The 20,514-nt window shown below is 57.4% G+C and overlaps 1 protein-coding gene across 1 annotated transcript in view; it reads left to right on the top strand.

Annotated features, from left to right (window-relative positions):
* The window catches only part of LOC138828720 (transmembrane protein 132C-like), a 101,770-nt gene that overhangs the window by 52,140 nt on the left and 29,116 nt on the right, over nucleotides 1-20,514 (top strand). Inside the window, exon 5 of the mRNA XM_070024790.1 lies at nucleotides 5,984-6,130. Within this exon, the coding sequence (XP_069880891.1) occupies nucleotides 5,984-6,130 (147 nt within the window). The remainder of the gene's footprint in view (nucleotides 1-5,983; nucleotides 6,131-20,514) is intronic.

The following is a 20,514-nucleotide window of genomic DNA, read 5'->3' on the forward strand; positions in this document are numbered from 1 at the left end:
AGAAAGGTCCCCACGACCGAATTTCCAGGTGCTGGTGGTTCACACCTAGAGCTGTAATCCTAGAGCTGTTCAGGAGGCTGAGATTTAGAGTAACTCAGTTCTGCAAGACTCCAAAAGTAGGACTCGAAGTGTGGTTCAAGTGGTAGAACACTAGCTGAGCAAGGAAGCTCAGGGAGCTCAAGGCTCTGAGTTCAAACCTCGGTGCTGGTGAATGAAGGAGGAGGAGGAGGAGGAAGGGGAAAGATGGATGTATTGCTTAGTCATGAGCAGCACATGGAACGCTAACCTGGAGTGGCTAGCGAGGGCAGTGCCTTTCGGGCCCTGCTGGGGAGCACGGCCCTCACAGGCGGGCGGCCGGGCCGGGGCCGCGTGCGTACGCGCGTGTGTGCGCGCCCGGGGCTCTCAGGCCGGGACGGGCCTCGGGCACGGGCAACGCAGCCTGCTCCCAGGGCCAGCCCGAGTGGCACTGCCCTGCACTCTGCCAACCCAGGGGTCCCCACACCACCTCAGGGGCAGCTCAGATGCAGCTTGGGACTTTCCTGCCTTCGTTCTTTAAATGCCAGGCGCCAAGGATTTGCGCTTTTCTTTGCTCTCGGTCTGAGTCCATGGAGCAAGACAAACTTGGATATAGCAGGACGTAGGGCCAGGGCACAGCCAGGTCCCCATCATGGGGTCTGGCCTTCCAGTGGGACACACGTGCCGTGGGGCTGACGTGCGGTATGGTGGTAAGAGGCCAGGAGCAGACACAGACACCGCTCCTGCCTCTCCCTCCCTGAGAGGGAGGGAGGAGAGGGGAGGGAGAGAGAGGAGAGAGGGAATGAGAGAGGAAGGGAGGGAGAGAGGGAGGGGGAGGAGAGGGAGGGAGGGAGGGAGAAAGGGGGAGGGAGAGAGAAAGGAGGAGGGGGAGAGGAGTGAGGGAGAAAGAAGGAGGGTGGGAGAGGGAGAGAGGAGAGAGGGAATGAGAGAGGAAGGGAGGGAAAGGGAGAGAGGGAGGGGGAGAAGGAGAGGGAGGGAGAAAAGGGGAGGGAGAGAGAGAAAGGGGGAGGGGGAGAGGAGTGAGAGGGAGAGAGGAGGGTGGGAGAGGGAGAGAGAGGAGAGAGGGAATGAGAGAGGAAGGGAGGGAGAGAGGGAGAGGGAGGGGGAGGAGAAGGAGAGAGGGAGGGAGAAAGGGGGAGGGAGGGAGAGAAGGCGAGGGAGAGAGGAGGAGCAGACACTCCCGCAGGGGCTGGGGATTTGCCGTGGGCTGTCTCTTGGCCAGGGCTCTGCTTCCTCACGCGGTCGGAGGGAAGAGGGAGAGCAGCCCCGCTCTGTCTGAGCCGCCCTGACATCGCCAATTACTCCGGGAGATTTTGTTCCTGGACAAGAAGGCAGAGCTAAGCAAGAGAGATGACAGGTGTAAAATGAGATGCAGCCCTGGAGAGATTTCTTTCACCAGAGTGCGGTCTGGGGACGGCAAGGACATTCCCTTTAAATGAACAAACAACTTCCTGGCGCGCCTCCCTCCACGGGGAGCAGCCTGGACACCGCCAGCCCCTTCCCGCTCCCGGCCGGCCGGCCATGCACCGGACGCGGGGCAGGGCAGCCCACCCCCGGCCCACGCGGCCTCCCGCAGGGAGGGGACGTGGTACCGGGGACCCACGCGACCTCCGCCACTCATGCTTTGAGACCCTCGGCCTTTCCGGGCTGGACAAGGACGGGGTGGGGTGGAGTCAGAGCCGCCTGCTTGGTACACATGGGAGCAAGCCTCCTTCCTGTGCACAGTAAGAAAGTGCGGGTTTCCTAACGGGGAAGAAGGCGGCTGAATGCAGCCGTAGGCAACCCTGAAGCCCGGGCTCCGAGAGGTTCATAATAGATTCCAGGGCTGCATGGTTCAAAGCAAATCAAGGCCGCCGCCCCAGAGTCACTTAACATTGATGCTCATGAGCACTCGTGATTGCGCTAAGTACCTTCCAAGAGCATCTCGTTTCCTCGACGGAATTCCGTTCCCGCCTGAGCGTGGGCTGAGCCTGTCTCTTCTGACTAATTTAGACTTGAAGCCTACTGGCTCCCTCCCAGGCCACCCTTCACATGCAAGACTTTTCTCCCATCTCTCACTCCAAGCAAATATGTGTGTTTGTCAAACAGATGTGTTTCTTGTAGACAACAGATGGTCAGATTTTGCCTTTTGATCCCACTCAGGGGGTCCTAAGAGTTCTGTTGCTTTTGAGTCCATTTCCAGTGAGTAATAGAAGTGAAGGCCTGGTAGTGTGCCTGACACCTTTTTTCCTCCTTGGTGTCAGATCCTTTTGTGTGTCCTGTGTGTCTCCACTCATCTGTTTGGGTAGATTTTCTCCACTTCTTTTATATGCTGATCTTCCTCTTCTGCATCCTTTCTGCGTCTTCCCTGGTGCTATTTTTAGTGGTGGTGAACTGCTTTAGTTTTGTTTGCATTGGAATATTTTTATTTGCCTTTTCTGTTACGAATGACTGCCTCCTGCTCAGCATGTTTTCTGGGTTGGTGGTTGTTAACTTCTCAGTGTTTGAAGTACATCATCCTAAGCCTTCCTGGCTTCTCAGGTGTCCCTTTAAAATCTGCTGTTATTCTGATGGGTTCTCCATTAAAAGTAACAAGTTCTCCGTACTTACTGCTTTCATTATGATATGCCCTGAAGTTTTTTTCTGATCTGGTTCTTCAGGTATTCTGAAAGCCTTTCTTCTTCAAGAACGTGTTTTCCACACCCTTAGATATCACCTTCTTCCCTCATCTGCGCCCATCATTTGTGAGTTGTCTTTTAATGGGATCCTGGCCTTCTGGAAAATTCTTCCAGAATTTTTTTCGTATTTTCTTCTGCTCTTCCTACTTTGTCATCTACATATTTAAGTTCTGAAATTCTGCGTTCCATCTCGTCTACTTGGCTGGAGAGGTTTACCATTTCATTTTCCCTCTCTGCTCCTTCAGTTTCTGTTGTTGTCGGGGTTCTCTGAGGCTTTCTGTCTCTTTGCTGAGATCTCCCATCATACCTTGATTTCTTTATTCATTGACTGTTCATATGTGTCTTCATTGATCTCATTTAACTCTTTAGCTGGATTCTCTTTGAGCTGGTGCAGCTGTTTGTCTTTTCTTGGTATTCATTTAGCTTTTTACCTTGCAATTCTTGTTGAGTTTCTGTAGTTGTTTGCTTGCCTTTGGGTTCATCTAGTTGTTTATAGAGATACATATAAATATAAACACACATATACATATTTATATATATATAAATAAATTTATACTTAGATGCATTTGTTCATGTAACTTTATATGTAAACAAAGTTTCCCACGGGTGCACCTGGGCCCCTGGAATGTGGAGTGGGAGCTTCACCTGTGGCTGCTTCGCCTTTACAGCGCCTCGGCCCCCTGGGAGACCTCGCGGTCAGGACGGCCCCCTGGGAGACCTCCAGGTCAGGACGGCCCCCTGGGAGACCTCCAGGTCAGGACGGCCCCCTGGGAGATCTCCAGGTCTGGACAGCCCCCTGGGAGATCTCGCGGTCCGGACAGCCCCCTGGGAGACCTCCAGGTCCAGACGGCCCCCTGGGAGATCTCCAGGTCCGGATAGCCCCCTGGGAGACCTCCAGGTCTGGACAGCCCCCTGGGGAGATCTCCAGGTCCGGACAGCCCCCTGAGAGATCTCCAAGTCCGGACAGCCCCCTGAGAGATCTCCAAGTCCGGACAGCCCCCTGGGAGATCTCGCGGTCCGGTTGGCAGGCTTTGGCTCCACCTTCCAGAAGTCCACCTAGGGTGTGTTCTCTGCAGCAAGGTCTTGGCTTTCACCTCTGAGCCTCAGGGACTGCGTCTAAAGTCAGTCAATGGAGAACCACCCACGCGTCAATGCTGACTGAGATCAGCCAATCGATATTTCCTAAGCCTCTGCGGTGTGCCAGGCCTGAGCTAGGCCTTGGAGACGCTACAGCAAGACGCTAGAGCGTGGACAGGCACTGCGATGATAGAATACGTGAAAGTGTGGCCGCTGAGGAGCAGACTTACCCTCCCTGCCCCGCGAGGGGGAGGCAGGGCGGCGTCCGAGGCTGCGTTGTGAGGCGTCTCCCGCTGATAGACGTGCGTCTCCCTCAGCGTCTCCCTCAGTCCTCCCAAGGCGGAAGTGGCTCTCTGGGGCCTGTGCTACACGGGCGCCGGCTCCACGCGTGGGGCTCCATCCTCCTGATGTCTGCCTTGCGGCGGGGCCAGCTTTCACACGCCACTTCCTGGGGGAGAGGTTTCACATCGGAATCGAAGGGGGAGGCCAGCACTGAGCTGATGGCTTTCCTCTGATGCCGTCTCCGTTCCCGTGGGGGGAGGGGGGCAGGTCGGCAGCTTCTCATCAGCGCTGCGACAGGAATTGTGACACTGCGGATAAACGTCAAGTGGGATTCTGGGACGGAGAAGTCAAGGAAGCCCACACTGTGTGGCCCTCGATAAGGAAGATCCACGCAGAGCGGGCGATGAGGCATCAGATGGACCGATGTCGGGGAGATGGAAGCGGTCAGGGAAGAGGGTTCCGGCGAGAGGAAGAGGCAGAGCAGAAGTCAGACGCAGGACCCATGCCTGCCGAGCCGGGAGGGAGCAACGCTGTGGGAAAGCAGGCCAGCGGAGCCTTGAGTGGACAGGCAGGGTAGAAAGGACCTGGAAGCTGGCAGCGCTAGGACTTGAACCCAGGTGGGCGGCCCCCAAAGCACATCCTCACAAGGCCCTGCTGGCTTCCCACAACGCTGGGAGAACGGAGTACCAGGAGGGGTGGGAGAGACTCAGAAACCAACTGTGCACCCCAAAATGCTGAGCGTGACAAGGAGAAGGATTTCTGGGGCACAAACATCGCTGGATGGAGCCCTAGCCTGCCCAGAAGTGCACGCTTCCTTCTCCTTCCTAAGTAAAGGTTATTAAGAAGGACTTTCCCAGCCTTGCTGAGGAGAGCAGCGCTGGCAGAGACGCAGGGCTCCTCCAGGGGCAAGTTAGCAGCCGGACACATCAAATATTCATGGGCCAGCTGCACGGGAGCCGTCCTCTCCTGGCCCGTTCCTCCGTGCCCGGCCACGCACCCCCACGAAGGCAGCGGGCGCCTGCTCCGAGTTACTTACGGAGCCATTAGGAGCTTGATGGATGGGCTCTTTTGCCCTTTCTGGTGTTTATTATTAATACATTCTTTTGCACCAAGGGCTCTCGACCAAAGAGCACTCTGGTTACCTATCAAGTTAGCAAACGTGTGTGTGTGTGTGTGTGTGTGTGTGTGTGTGTGTGTGTGTGTGTGTGTGTGTGTGTGTGTGTGTGTGTTAAGCAATTGCTCTCACAAGGTACAGCCTTGTATATTTGCAAAACTGAATGCCTTTTTGAAAAGGCAGCAGTAGTACAGAGATCACGTCAGGTCTGCCAGGGTGAGGGGGGCAGAAAGGAGCGCCCTGCGCTCCTGGAGCCCTGCACTTCCTCGTTCAGGCTCCGCGGGGTGTGCGGCCTGACGGAACTCACACCAGAGGAAGCAGGCCGCGTGAAGGCCCGACTCTGAATACATCTCATACCTGACTTACAGTGTCGCGCCAGTATATTTTCTGACTTTCACAGTGAGCCATGATTATGTGTGATATCACCCTGAGAGTATTATTATCATTATCCTTGGTGGAAGTGCAGGGTTCCCTCAAGGAGCGCTGAGGGCTAGTTTTTCTGGATTTTTTGTTGTTGGTGGTGAGTTGAGGCATTGGGATGACTGAAATCCCAAGCAATGCTGCTCACCCTTCCCTGGGCCCCCATTGGTATGGGGGGAGGGGGCGAAGCCCTTCCCTTACCCTTGAACTGGAAAGTTCCGTGATGCCACGTTCTACAACTAGACAGAATGTTCCGTGATCCGTGGGCCTGCGTCGTCTTCCACCAGCCCCCAGCACGGCACCCCCTGGGTACCGGAATGCTCCAGGCGGCGCCCCCGGCCCCTCGGCTGAGGCGGAGTCTAACGCAGGGCTCTCTCTTGCTTGTCTCCACATGCAGAGCCAAGGTAAAGAAGGGGATCAACATCCTGGGCGTGCGGCCCCACGAGCCGCGGCAGTGGGCCGTGCAGCAGGAGATTGGCAACGGCGGGAAGCACACCACAACTTCGGTGGCCTGCCAGCGCCTCGGCCCCGGGACCAGCAACAGGTAAGCACCAGCCGGCGTGAGTCCCCTCCCCACCGGCCCCGCTGTGCCAGGTAAGCACCGGCCGGCGTGAGTCCACTTCCCACTGGCCCCGCTGCGCCAGGTAAGCACCGGCCAGCGTGAGTCCACTCCCCAACGGCCCCGCTGTGCCAGGTAAGCACTGGCCAGCGTGAGTCCACTCCCCACCCGCCCCGCCACGCTGCGCCGTGGAGGCTCAGCTTGGCCCTGCCTGGCCTGGGTCGGCCGGCCGAGCGGCGAAAGGGAGGCTGGAAATCCAGACATCCATCCACTGGGCCCCATCCCGCTGTCTAGGCAGGACAAGGCAGGGCACCGTTTCCCGTGAGTGTGTGCTCCGTTTAGTCAGCCCTCATTGGTCACCGGAATTCACTTCCCTGGGGGTTTGCTGCTTTGTCTGAAGGTGCTGTCTCGGATGCCCAGTTCTGCACAAGGGGTGAGAACTGTCTCTGAGGGGAGGGACGTAGTATTGGGTGGCGTGCTGAGGGGGGAGTGGCTAGCCGAGAGTCTAGACGTCATGGCTTGGGCCTCCACAGACACCAGGGGTTTTCACTTAAAATAGTTGTTTTCTGGTTAGAGCGGCAGCACCTATGCATGTTATGGTATTTGTAAAACACTGTTATATGAAAAGAAGGAAAACCGTTTACCACTACCCCAACTCAAGGGTATTCCACGTGAATGTATTCATGCCTTTCTTTCCAGGGTTGCGTCATTCATAGAACTAGACAGACAGACAGATCGGTGCATGAGTGGTATTTCAATACACGGATCCAGTTCACGTATTGGCTTCCTCATATCAAAACTGTGATCTTTTTAGGGCTTGATTTTTTTCAGTGTGTTTTCTTGAGCAAGCAGTTAGAACGTTTAATTCTTGGCCACGTCTTCTAAAATGAAGTGGCAAAGCTGGCTTGAAAGTCAGGGAGTATGTGCACATGCACACAGGTAAACACACACGCAGAACTCCCATTTGTCATTATTTCTAAACACTTCTTCAGCCTTGGCAGCCCCTCCCCTCCACACAGATCCTTCGATGTACAATCAGGGAACACATCTGGCTTGCGAGCAGTTCATGGCTCACAACAGCACCCGTCACCAGGGTGAGCCCACAAAGGCCTTTGAGCACATCTGGGGGTGCAGTGGAGCTGGGGTCTGAACGTCGGAGTCTTTGATGTTGTGAAAACATGGCAGGGAGGAAGCGTGTGCCAGTGTCCCTTGGTGGAAGAGAGATCAGAGGCCAAATTAAATCTCCTGAATCAAATTCACATGAAGTCTAATTAACCCACGAGATTAGTGCTGATTACACAAATGAATGTGGACGTGTTAATTAACAGACAGTGAATTTATGTATGTCAATAGTTCTTGGAGTCAGAAACAGAAAGCCGGCCCGGGAGAGGACCATGAGATGAGCTGCAGGCTGCAAGTTCTGAACAGTTCCGCAGCTGTTTGTCCTGGGGCGTCCGGGAGCTGCCCTCCGAGCCCGGGGTGTTTGCGCAGGGGGCAGACGTTGTGTGCCATTTCCCTGCGGCGGTCTGGGAAGATCTGGGCCGTGCTGTGGTTGACTCTAGTGCTGGCTCCCATGCAGACTGGTTTCTGCTGTAGGTTTGACACAAGCGCGTGTGGGTGGGGTGTGGGGAGGCCTGGGCACACCTAGCCTGGTCTCGGCTTCTGTAACGAATGTCTCAGAAGGGGGACTGCCTTGTCAGAAGAAAAATGTTGGGGCGCAGAACTGACGTCATCCATGGCAGCCAGATCACTTGAGAGCCAGGCCTCCCAGCGGCCGGCCTGGCCACACGGAGGCGTTCCCGCCGCAGCTCAGGGCTGTGATGGTCAGAGAACTTCAGGAAGCACTGAGGTGCTCCGTGTGTGTCCGCCAGACGCTCCTCTCCAGTCTGAGGTGTAATCCAAAGGCGCAGCTGGGAAAGCCTGGCCTGTGCTGGTGAGGCTTGTGATCGGCCGGCAGAGCGCAGCCCTGGCTGGTGCGGTAAAGGCCGAAGCAGCCTGCTGCGTCTCCATCCGACAGGAGACAGACAGAGGGCAGGTCTAGAAGTCACAGGCTGCTGTGCCGCCATATTGCGTGTGACATTACAACTCCTCTCCCCATGACGCCACATACTCTGCCCCCAGCCCTGGCCTCTTCGGTGCCAAAACAGCTTTAGAGTGCCTGCAGGAAGTAATGGCTCAGGACAAAGGACCACGTAAAAACAGTGGAGGTTTCTGGGAAGCCTGGCCTTTACCTGCTCTTGGTTCACTCCCGGACCTGAGGGAGAACATGTTTCTCCGAGAACAGCAGCTGTCAAGTTGCTCGTGAAGAAGGACTCCAGTCCTGTGATGTTAGGGGCTCCCTCACCTCGTTACCCCCACTTGCTTCCATAAAGATCCTGCCTCTGAGTAGAGTCACCCTGAGCTCCCCACAGGAACCAGGGAACACAGTTCATCCAGGGCTGTGGCGGAAGGGAGGGAGGAAGGAAGAACAAATGAGGGAGGGAGGGAGGAGGGGGGGAAACCTGTGAAGGTCCTCGGAAGCTAGCAGGGCCCCTTGCTAGGAAAGGCAAACCCGGAGGCTGCGGGGACACATCGAACCTGGGCCATTCCAGACAGCATCTTTTCTTCTATGGAGCCAAACTTCCCCCTTAGGCCTCTTTATGAAAATAGCACTATGAAAGCTCTTTCGGAAGCTAGCATGGGCTCGTGGAAGCAGAGGCTTCCATGGCCGTAATACTCTGCTTATTTCCTGGGGCGTCCCAGTGTCTGGAGCAGACCTCTGCTTCAGTCCAGCATCGCAGCATGCTTTGTGTTCGTGATCTCGGGGAGTCTTTCTGGCCACCTGAGCTGAGGAGTCAGCGGATGCAGCAGGTAAAGGAAAGGATGGAACCCCTCCGAGGAGAGGGCCCCCAGCCCATCATCTCCTCACATGACTGAGAAGATTGTTTTTGAAAACAGCTTTCAGGCTACCAATAAATGAGGGGGGAATGCTTACCAGATGCCCAGCTAAAATGCCGCTGAGGTGACAGTGTCTGCCGATTTCTGCAGTCGGAACACGGAGGCTCCCTAGCATTTGCAGACCATGCCCTGTGCTTGTCCTGGTGTTTGGAGAAGCAGATCAGCAGGTGTCGGAGGCACTAACACTTCACACAGAAACGTCCTTTGGCTGCTTTACAGGGTTACCAGGCTTGTTTTCTTCGGAGTCAGCATCTAGCTGCACAGTCATTCTGAGTGGTGAGACTCTGGGAAGTCCCGAGGACCCTGGGTCCACCTCCACCGCCCTTCTACTTTTGTTCTGCCGCACACACGCACACGCGCCCAGCATAGAAGTAAGTGGAGGACAGGCCACACTGACGGCCAGCTCTATAAAGGGCCTCAGTATGGGCAGGGGGGTACCAGGATAGCCTAGACAGCAGGAGGTGTCCTTTAGAATACTCCCAAAGCTCTGGGAGGACCTGAGAGGGATCCGCGTTTCATCCCCGTGGTTCAGCCGGGGTGAGACCTTCCTCTGCCGGGGCGTTTGGACATGGGTGACGTCATTTGTGGGCTACACAGGCATCAGCTGTGCACAGCAACACAGCAAGCATCCTAGGAGGAGCAACATGTCTGTGCGGTCACGTACCACGCGATTTCCCAGGCTGTGCAGGACCCGTGGGCCAGAGGCTCCCCACACCTGTCAGGAAAGCTAGAAACTCTCCCGGGACACCCTACCGAGGCCCTCATGGGCTTGCATGTCGGGACTTCAGGACTGGAGTCAGCCTAGGGGGGTGAGGGCCGGGGGGTCGGTGCAGCAGAACCCAAGCAGAGAAGTGTAGGAGAGCTTTGGAACTGAGAGGCAGGTCCCGGGCCCGGCAGCCCGCGGGTGCGAGGTGGGAGACACCTGCTCTCATGCTTTTACAATGCAGAGAGGCCCAGGCTACACTTGCCTGCAGGGGGACAATTTTCCCAGCTTCCAGAGCTTTCTATGCTGCCAGATCTCTGGATGATTGTTTTCTAAGAGGGTTTGAAAATCCACATTGCCACGTGAAATTTCCCAATAAATAGTTGTTTAGATTTTTTTTTAAATCGCCGTGCAGATCAAACAAAAGGATTATTGTCCAGGAGAATTGCCCAGCAAAAAGCCAATCTTAAGCAAAAGCAGCCAATTTCTGCCAAAATAAAGCCCGTTCGCCTTCAGAGGCCAATTGCGGGGCGCTGCCAGGTTTAGCGCCTCTGCAGCGAAAATGTGTCCTGGACGGATGCTGGCCGCTGCTTCCCGAGCTACAAGGCCAGCTCCGGAGGGCCTCCTGGCTCTAGTTTCCAGCACAGGACCACTCCCAATCACACCAGCTGCACCGAGGCACATTCTCTTCTAGAAGATACTGCAGTTGCTCTCTGAAGGCTGGTGCCCTGGCACCACCGGCCACAACCTTGACAGAGAGCCAGGCCTCACCACCTGGTCCTTGAGGCCCGGGGCGTGGCAGACCTGCCTCAGGGCCCACCCTCCCCATGGCAGGGGGTAACGCCCCACCCATCCTCCTCCCCCAGTCCCCTAACTCAAGCCAGCAAGCTGGCAGGAGGCTGTGCAGCACCGCGGAGATGTAAATCAGGCAGGTAATAAAAGGAGAAGGGCTTTCAGAAAGCAAAAATCATCGCGAAGGGTGAGTAAGATGCCCGTTAGTATTCATTTAAGCAGTCTCGGTTGCATTCCTCGTAACTGTGCTCAGCTATTTGTTTTGGAAGAATTCTGGAATATGATGGGTGCTTACAGCCGCTGGGTGCAAACAGCTTCAGGTACACATAAGAGGGTGATAGACTAAGATGGTCCGCTTTGCCTCCAGAGAAATCACCCAGACCACTTCCTCCAGGCCAGGCTCTGTGGTCTAGATGCCCGGGGCCTTCACCTTGCCTAGGGGCTGACGCAGTTCAGGGCGTGTCATCAGTGAAGCCTCCGGGAGCTCAGGGACTCTCCATCTGACCTCTTTTCGGGTGACTGCCTCTGTGCCAACGCCAGAGCCCACGGCTTGCTGCATTTTTCCATTGACTAGGAAACGTTTTCTCGCGTGACTGCCTTGTTTTGTCTTGTTTGGAGCCATACTGGGTTTTAACCCGGGTCTCACACTCACTGGGCCTACTTGCTCACAGCTGATGCTCTACCAGCTGAGCCACACCTCCAGCCTGGAGTCTCTCAGACTTTTCTGTCAGGACCAGCTTCAGACTCAGGACTACAGCTCTCAGCTCTCCGGATCTCAGGCTCCTGAGTAGCAGGGATTATAGGAGTGAGCCACCAGTTCCCAGCCCAATTGACTTTTATCATTATCTAACTTACTTGGAGGCTTGTAGATAATGAATGCATAGGGTTCCCAATACAAACAGTCTACAAAGACATACAAATATTTATTCCTGCGCCTCAGCCACTCCTGCTTCTCCCCAGAGATCCCTGTGTTTGCAGTGTATCATTTCCAGTTACTTTAGGCGTATATCAGTGTGTGTGTGTGTGTGTATCTGGGTGTGCTCACACGGACACACACGCACGCACTTCTTCCATACCAAGTAACATTGATCACTTTTTTGCTCACTCACCAGTATATCCTGCAGTTTCTCCTGTTTGTCCATGAGGTTATTTTCTTAATTTTTAGACATCTGCAGCACAATATGTCCAACATAAGCTCCCCCGTTAACTGGGTTTTAGGTCATTCCCAGTCCTCTGCCAAAGAAGTACTGATATGAGTAACCTTGTCTGAATAACGCGTCACACTTGGGTGATTTCTGTCTTTGAAGTCCATTCTAGAAGAGGGCTGGCAGGGGAATTGGTAAGATTTATTTCTGACACTAGCGTGTCACCCCGCACGTGGTGACTGCTGCAATTCCTGACCGTGGATCACGTGTCAGTGAACGCGAGATCCTGTGATGCGAAAGCCAAAAGAAGGACTGAGCGCGAGCACACATTCCCACCGCTCCCTTCCGCCGTCCGGGAGCCCCCGCTCCCCACGTAGCAGAATGCTTTGGGGTTTTGTCCAGAAATAAAGCATAACAACATCCAGAAGAAAAATAAAAGGGGCCGGGTGCCAGTGGCTCACACCTGTCATCCTAGCTACTCAGGAGGCTGAGATCTGAGGATTGTGGTTCAAAGTCAGCCTGGGCAGGAAAGTCAGTGAGACTCTTATCTCCAATGAACCACTCGAAAACTGGAAGTGGCGCTGTGGCTCAAATGATAGAGCACTCACCTTGAGCTAAAGCGCTCAGGGACAGTGCCCAGGCCCAGAGTTCAAGTGCCTCCCCAGCCCTGACCAACAAAAAAGAAAAAGAAAAGGGTTGTGTAAAGAGATAGTCTCTCAGCATGGAAGATTCTTCCAGTCACCTTGAACGGGTCCTCCAGACCTCACACACTCTTCCCAGAGACAGAATGGCAGCTTGTTCTCCAGACTGTTCTAAATGCCTTTCCCGGGCCCCTGTGTCGGCTCTTCCTTTCTGTTTTTGGCGTGGCGTTAATTCTCCATAAGTGGCCCTTATTATTCAGCACTTGTTCCCTCTCAAGCACAGTGTCTTCTCCCTGGCGGTGTGTAACCAGGCCAGCTGAATGGCAGAGCACCTCATCCATCACGCCGTTAATGGCCCACCTTGGGAGGACGCGCCGAGGCTCACGTGAAGGATAAAAACAAGCCACCTTAATCCTTCAGTGGCTGGCCCTCCCCTGGGGGGGGTCCCTCTCTCCACTCGGGCGGGCCGCTCATACATGGTCATCTGCCAGGATGGACGGGCCGGCCCCTGGGACAGATCCATTCTGGGACAGCCGCTCAGTCTGTGGGACTGAGGTCACCTTCCCTCCGGCTGATTCTGTCGCTGCAGTGCATCTCTGCCGCGTCCGGGCAGCACCCTGTCCTCAGACTCTTCCAGCTCCACAGCCCTGCAATCCCAAACTGCCACAACACAATCCAACATGGCACACCGCCACCAAGACCTCCAGCCATGGGGACGTGGGCACAATCCAACATGGCACACCACCACCAAGACCTCCAACCCGTGAGGTGGGGGGTGGGGACGTGGGCACAATCCAACATGGCGCACCACCACCAAGACCTCCAGCCGTGGGGATGTGGGCACAATCCAACATGGCACACCACCACCACGACCTCCAGCCGTGGGGACGTGGGGCCCTCCTGCCTCCGTTTGAAGGCACAGCCCGAAGTTGCACGGGTCACTTCTCGTGGACAGAGTGTGTACATGGCCCCAGCCACACATCTCTGCAAGGGAGATTGTGGGAGTAGGCCATGTGGAGCAGATCATCACGTAGCAGGAGAGAAGGGTCCAGCAGAGCCAGGGAACAGCTGGGCATCTCTGCTGCAAGAGCTGAAGGAAAACCAAAACTGGTTTCTGCATGGTAGAAGGTGTCTGAGTCCCAGCAAGAGTCCGGATGGTCTGTGAAAGCCAGGCCAGCAGGAGCTCATTCAGACAGTAGTGGGAATGGACTTCCAAAGCAAGGGCCCGGAGGAGACAGGATTGCTGTCCAGCTCTGCAGGACGTGTGTGTCTAAGGGCATCATTGCCATGAGCCGGGAACCTGTCGGTGCTCCCTGTGAGGAGATGGGAACAGAGACGACCCTGGGATGTCTCCTCACGCACACCCCATGGGTGCCAGAGCCTGATCCACCAATCAGAACTGTAACGTCTCCTCACGCACACCCCCCCAGTGCTGAGTCCACCAATCAAAACTTTAACGTCTCCTCACGCACACCCCATGGGTGCCGGTGCCTGGAGTCTCTCCTGGGTCAGGACCCAGTTCCTTAGTCTTTCACCCACATGTGTTCTTGACTCTGCCTCTGAATTGTTGGAGCCCTAAGGAGCTCTTGTGAGACAAGGTCTTTGGCCGTCCCCAGGGGTGGCGGTGAGGAGCAGAGCGAGCGAGGCCGGAGGGGAGAAGAGGAAACACAAGTTACCTTCTCCATTTTTACCACCGGCTTTTTTTTATTAGCCAGGCCGAGCTGGTGCTAGGGGCTGTTTGTGGTGGGAGTTGTAAAACTTGACAGGCAATTTGGTAAATCAAGACAGCCAGCAAACGTCTGCAGAGGGTGGTAATGTTCACCGGGTCCCGTTGTTCCTGTGAAAACTTACTTGCAAGCAGGCGCGGTGATTTTCCATTGTCCCCGGTTAAAGGGGGATTGCTTACACAGCTGTCCCACTCGGAACCCCAACTGCATTCCACCTTTTGCCAAAAATCATAAAAGACAGGGCTGGGAGGAAAGACGTTAAAATAAAATCACAAAACCACCTCACACGCCTTGAAGCGGTTTCAGCCCTCCTGGCCCAGTGCTGCTGCTGCTGCTGCTGCTGTTCAGCAGTGACTCTTCTTTGATCAATTATGGGTCTTTTTCATTCCAGAAGATTCGCACAAGAAGTGAAGGGAAGGAGGGAAAGCGTATGGGGATAAAAGTATTTTAAAAGCTTGCCACAGGCCAGAATGGAGCAGGCCGGAGTGGGCTGTTCTCGTCAGAAAGCTCCTTGGCACCCGAGAAACAGAAAAGCAAGAAGAGCGCAAAGCCGCCGCGGCCCTGCCGCACGCTGCGCGTGGGGGGGCGGGGGCCGGCGGCCGCTCTGCTGTGGAGCTGGAACACAGCCACGCGGGACACACGGCGCGCTGTCAATTTCCTCTCCAAATAATTAACAACACTTGAGTGCCTTCACACATCTTGTGACACGCACGTCAGGGAGACGCAGCTCTGGCGGACAGGGCTCGGGTAAGAAGATGCCTTCCACAATGTTCTTTGGATTTTTTTTCTTCTTCCTTTTTTAAAAAACAAATGTTCATTACCCTAATAGATGTTCTTGCTGATGCCCCAAGCAGAAACCACATGGCAGCGGCCCAGGAAAATCGTTGGTGAGGTCCCCCAACCCCTCTCTGACACAACATGCAGATCAGGGTCCAGGGTCAGGGCTGGGTTGGTTTGGTGGCACCGCGAACCCACCGGGAGCCCCACGCTCCTGGCTCCTTCCTGCCCTGCTGCCTTCGGTGGGCGGCAGCCGCTCTCAGGCTCGCGAGACGATGGCCGCACCTGCCGCGCTCTGTTCGGGCTCTGATGGGCGGCCAGGGGCGGCATGGGGCTCACAGGGCAGTGCTGTCTCTGTCGGGCCCTCTGTCACTGAAGGGCAGTAGCACCGGCATGCGTGACACACCAGACGGGACCCTGGAAGCGTTCCCACCTGCAAGGCTTCACACAAGTGCGTGGCCAACGGCTCCACGCAGCACAGCCATGCGTGAGGAGGAAGAGGAGATGGACGCAGGCCAGCTCCCTGTCCCAGGAGCCCCTAGTCCCCTGGGGCGTGGGATGGGCAGCCCTTTGAGTTAGCCAGGCCTCTGCCCCGGCCACGGCTTCCCAGAAGCCTTCCTACATCCGGCCCAGAGGGCAGCTACAGTAGCGCCCAGGACCCAGCCCAGGGCCTCGGGACACCGGCAACGTGTCTGCCAGTCATTCCCCGTCACGCTCACCATTTGACCTCAGCCAGGGCTGCGCACCAGCATCCACGTGCAAGAGGAAGCATCACCTCACCTCCGAACAGCCTGCAAGCCGGCGTCCTTTACCACAGACAAAAGGCAGCCATAAAAAGGAAATGCAATGGAACTCTTGGCCCGGGGCCCACTTCCCTCTCCTCTCTGAATGCCCCCAAGAGCGCTTCTGCCTGCATCCTCACACTTATGAACGGAAGGCTGCATCTGAGACCACAGTCCAGGTCCCAGGATGAGGGGAGCAGGCCGCACCCGCCTCTCCCCAGGATGAGGGGAGCAGGCTGCACCCCCCCTCCTCAGGATGAGGGGAGCAGGCCGCACCCCCCTCCTCAGGATGAGGGGAGCAGGCCATACCTCCCTCTCCCCAGGATGAGGGGAGCAGGCCGCACCCCCCTCCTCAGGATGAGGGGAGCAGGCCATACCTCCCTCTCCCCAGGATGAGGGGAGCAGGCCACACCCCCCGGGGAGCAGGCCACACCCCCCTCTCTCCAGGATGAGGGGAGCAGGCCGCACCCCCCTCTCTCCAGGATGAGGGGAGCAGGCCACCCCCCCTTCCCCAGGATGAGGGGAGCAGGCTGCACCCCTTCCCTCCCCAGGATGAGGGGAGCAGGCCGCGCTCACCAGAGGACACGGTGCTTCTCGCGGCCTGGCTGGCCGCTGCACTGTGCACACGGCCTGCTGCGGAGCGTGGGCCTCCGTGGCCTCCCGCCCTGGGCTCAAGGCCTGCATGCAGAGGCTGCGGTGTCGTGGCCTCCGGCCCTGGGCTCAAGGCCTGCATGCAGAGGCTGCAGTGTCGTGGCGGGTCTTCTCACTGCTCGTGACCTCTGCGGGTTGCAGCTCCCTGAATTCTGCTCCAAGGTTTGCTTTTTCTGCTCACGCCATCACCAGAAAAGCTCTTTTCCATCTTCCCAGATGCACCTGTGCCTGCCACACCCGCCTCTTCCCTTGTTAGACATTGGGAAGGATTTCAGGGGGACTGGCCTTTATTTCTGCGGCGTTACCCCGGGTTGGGAAATTTAAGTTGTTTTCCTGAAGGGAAAAAGGAAAAGGTAATCGAAAATTATAGGGGAAAATCCTGGAAACGTGACTCCAAACAGAAGTGACTTCTGGTGTTTGGGAATTACCTATGTCCTGCTTGTGTGGCGACAAATAAACCCAAATCCCAAAGGCCAGGCGGTGGAACACTCGGGCTGCCTACAGCAGGAAGCAGGGGCTGGGCGGACCTGCACCAGCCTCGGGGCCTCGGGCCGCATCTCTCAGGCCAAGGCGCTGGCTTCTGTGTCACTGGCCCAGCGGGTCTAAGCGGAGAGTGGGTCCAAGCAGAGAGAAGCCACCCCCCACACACACCTGGACCAGAAGTCCGAATCCCCCCACGCCTCTGTCCCTCCAGCTGTGAATTCCAGTCATACCGCGGCGGTTGCTGCTGCACGGGTGGAAAACGCACGTGTGGAAGCCATGCGTGTGAGCAGTGCAGGCGTGGCGGGTCCCCGTCGTCTAGCGTGGCGAGAGGCACGCCCGATTCTCCAGCCGCAGGAGGGGCAGGGGCTCCGAAATCAGCACTGCCCTGCTCAGACGCCGCGTCTCCGGATTCTCTTACAAAGGGTAGAGGCGTCTTCGCGGGACGCCGGGTGGCTGAGCTTTCCTCCAGAGACAGAGTTCTCTTTCCCGTGGACAACCTGTTGCCCGGCTCGCCGCCCTGGCTGGCATCGGCGTCTGCAGCTTTGTCTTGATAGCGGTTGGCACACGGGGGTCATCACTCCTGGGGTGGGGCTGCCCGGGCGTGGGGTGTGGGGCTGCCTGGGACGTGGGGTGTGGGGCTGCCTGGGGCGTGGGGCTGCCCGGGGCGTGGGGTGTGGGGCTGCCCAGGGCATGGGGTGTGGGGCTGCCTGGGGTGTGGGGCTGCCCAGGGGGTGGGGTGTGGGGCTGCCCGGGGTGTGGGGTGTGGGGCTGCCCGGGCGTGGGGTGTGGGGCTCCCCGGGGCGTGGGGCTGCCCGGGGTGTGGGGTGTGGGGCTGCCCGGGGCGTGGGGTGTGGGGCTGCCCGGGGCGTGGGGCTGCCAGGGGTGTGGGGCGTGGGGCTGCCTGGGGTGTGGGGTGTGGGGCTCCCCGGGGCGTGGGGCTGCCCAGGGCATGGGGCATGGGGCTGCCCGGGGCGTGGGGCTGCCCGGGGTGTGAGGTGTGGGGCTGCCCGGGGTGTGAGGTGTGGGGCTGCCCGGGGCGTGGGGCTGCCCGGGGTGTGGGGTGTGCAGCTGCCCGGGGCGTGGGGCTGCCCGGGGCATGGGGTGTGGGCCTGCCCAGGGTGTGGGGCTGCCCAGGGCGTGGGGTGTGGGGCTGCCTGGGGCGTGGGGCTGCCCGGGGCGTGGGGTGTGGGGCTGCCCAGGTGTGGGGTATGGGGCTGCCCGGGGCGTGGGGTGTGGGGCTGCCTGGGGCGTGGGGCTGCCCGGGGCGTGGGGTGTGGGGCTGCCCAGGTGTGGGGTATGGGGCTGCCCGGGGCGTGGGGTGTGGGGCTGCCCGGGGCGTGGGGTGTGGGGCTGCCTGGGGTGTGGGGCTGCCCGGGGCGTGGGGTGTGGGGATGCCCAGGTGTGGGGTGTGGGGCTGCCCAGGTGTGGGGTGTGGGGCTGCCCGGGGCGTGGGGCATGGGGCTCCGCAGCGCCCACAGCCTCCACCCTGCACCCTCCCCAACCCCCACCCTGGCAGCCAGGAATGTGGCCTGGGGGCAGGACTGCCCTCCCCCCACCCCCCCCAGATGCCAAGGGTGCTGTGGAGGGAGAAGAAAAAGAGGGTGGGGGCACCAGAGAGGGGCGCTTGGCTGAGTGGGGGCAGGGTCACTGTGCACAGCACCCAGCTGTGAGCGTCACACAGCTCTGCTGGGGTCCACGGCAGGAATCCTCTCCGCCCTCCTTCACCTGCTTGCTTGCTTCCTTCTTTCCTTCCTTCCTCACTCTCTTCCTTTTCTCCTTCCCTCTTCCCTCCTTCCTTCCCTCCTCCCTTCCTTCCTCTCTCTGCTAACTTCCTTGTTCTCCTTCCTCCCGCCCTCCTTCCCTCCCTCCTTCCTTCTCTCCTCCCTCCCTCCTTCCCTCCCTCTCGTCCTTCCTCCTTCCTTTCTTCTCTCCTTCCTTCCTTCCCGCCCTTCCCTTTCTTTCCTCTCAAGTACAGCAGAAGCAGGTTGAGTTTGCAGGTCCAGTGAGCTCCCAGGCCCAGCCAGTCCCAGCAGATGTACAGCCTGGGTCCGTGGCGGGCCGCGCTCCACCTCTCCCTCCACCAGCGTACGGGGAAGCGTTTCCCTCTGCTTGGCAAAAAGATTTAGCAATATTTCAGAGCTCACTTTGACTTTCCTTTGAAGATCGATTCCCATCAGGACGGTGACTGCGCCCAGGCTCCTTAACTTGGAACCTCTTCCCCAGTCTTTAGAACGCAACGTTTTCTGCAATGGCAGCCGTCCAGGATGTGAGATGCACGTGAGCCCAGCTGGGCTGTATTTCGGAGCCAGGCAGCTGACGTCGATTTTCCTGACTTCCCATCTTCTCTCTTACCGCATTAGCTCAAGGGGCCTGGCGTGGGGCATCCTGGTGCCAAGCCTTCACGGAGCAAAGTTGGAAGGAATGGAGGAAGCAGATGTTTGATTCTCGTTCTCTGAAGAGATGAATTGGGCGTGATGTCCAGCTGATGGTTCTGAGCCATTTAGAAAAGCCTGGGAGGGGATTGCGTACGGAGGGTGGAGGACACCACTGCCCACCCCTCGCACTGTCCCGACTGAGGCTGGCAGGAAGTGACCAGAGAGGGGCAGGAATCACAGCGCGGCCTCGGGCCTCAAGGACCACACGCCCTTGTGAGGGAGGAAAACACGCCAGAGGAGACTGGCAAAATTCACAACCCGCTCAACAGATGGTGAGTCTTGAGAATAAGACAAAGACAAACAGCCTGATGGAAATTTGGTGAGTGATACACAGGCCTTTCCCTACAAACAGAAATAAAAGTTGCTCACAAACTAGCAAAAATGGTACTCCTGTTTAACAGGAACTGAGGAGACGCACACAAAAAAAGTGTTGTTAATGGATTTCAAGCTGGGCGCCAGTGGCTCTCTCCCAGCTGCTCTGGAGGCTGAGCTCTGGGGCCCTCAGCTCCTCTCTCCCATTAACTTCCAAAAAAGCCAGACGCAGAGCTGTGGCTCAAGGGGTAGAGCGCTAGCCTAGAGCAAAACAGCTCAGGGACAGCGCGCAGACCCTGAGTTCAAGCCCTAGGACTGGTGCACATGTGTGTGGGGCGTGCGCACGCGCGCGCACACACACACACTAGCAGGATTCCATGTCTGCAGGTACACTGCTAGCTCAAGCATCTAATAATCTCAGGTACCGAGACGTGTGGGGTTGTAAATTGGAACCGACATTTTGCAGAGCAATTTGGGATCTTCTCTTCAATTTACAATTGCCCTCTGCATTGGATACCAGAATGCCACGTCTTGGTGGCCACTCCGGAGGGCTCCGTCATCATCTCCTGGACTTCGCGTGTTGCAAGAATTAAGGGAAAGGTGAGAAAAGAGCCGGAAGTTCACCTGCTGGTTAAATCCACATCCCCGTGGATGGCCCGACATCTTGGCTCCTCGTCTCCTAATTATGTCATTTTTGAGCATAAAATTCAATCCATAGATGTCCTTCGGGTTGTTGTGCCGGCAGATATGGAAAAACATCTCAGAAAATGCAGGGACAGGCAGTGCAACTGGGGAGCAGAACCGGGGGGCGGGGGAGGGGGCCGCCACAGTGAGCCGGCAAGCAAGGCTCCACGCAAAAGGAGCACTTTGGCCGGGTGCTGCGGCGGGCCTGCTGCTCCCCGGATGCCAGGTGGGGCGGCTCTTCCGCAGCGGGCTGGGAAGCTGCTCTCTGCATGGCTGCTCCTGCGGTCATCTCCCTGCGGT

This window comes from Dipodomys merriami, unplaced genomic scaffold (genome assembly GCF_024711535.1).
Source record: "Dipodomys merriami isolate MVZ:Mamm:240054 unplaced genomic scaffold, mDipMer1.0.p SCAF_163, whole genome shotgun sequence".
NCBI classification, from domain to species: Eukaryota; Metazoa; Chordata; class Mammalia; order Rodentia; family Heteromyidae; genus Dipodomys; species Dipodomys merriami.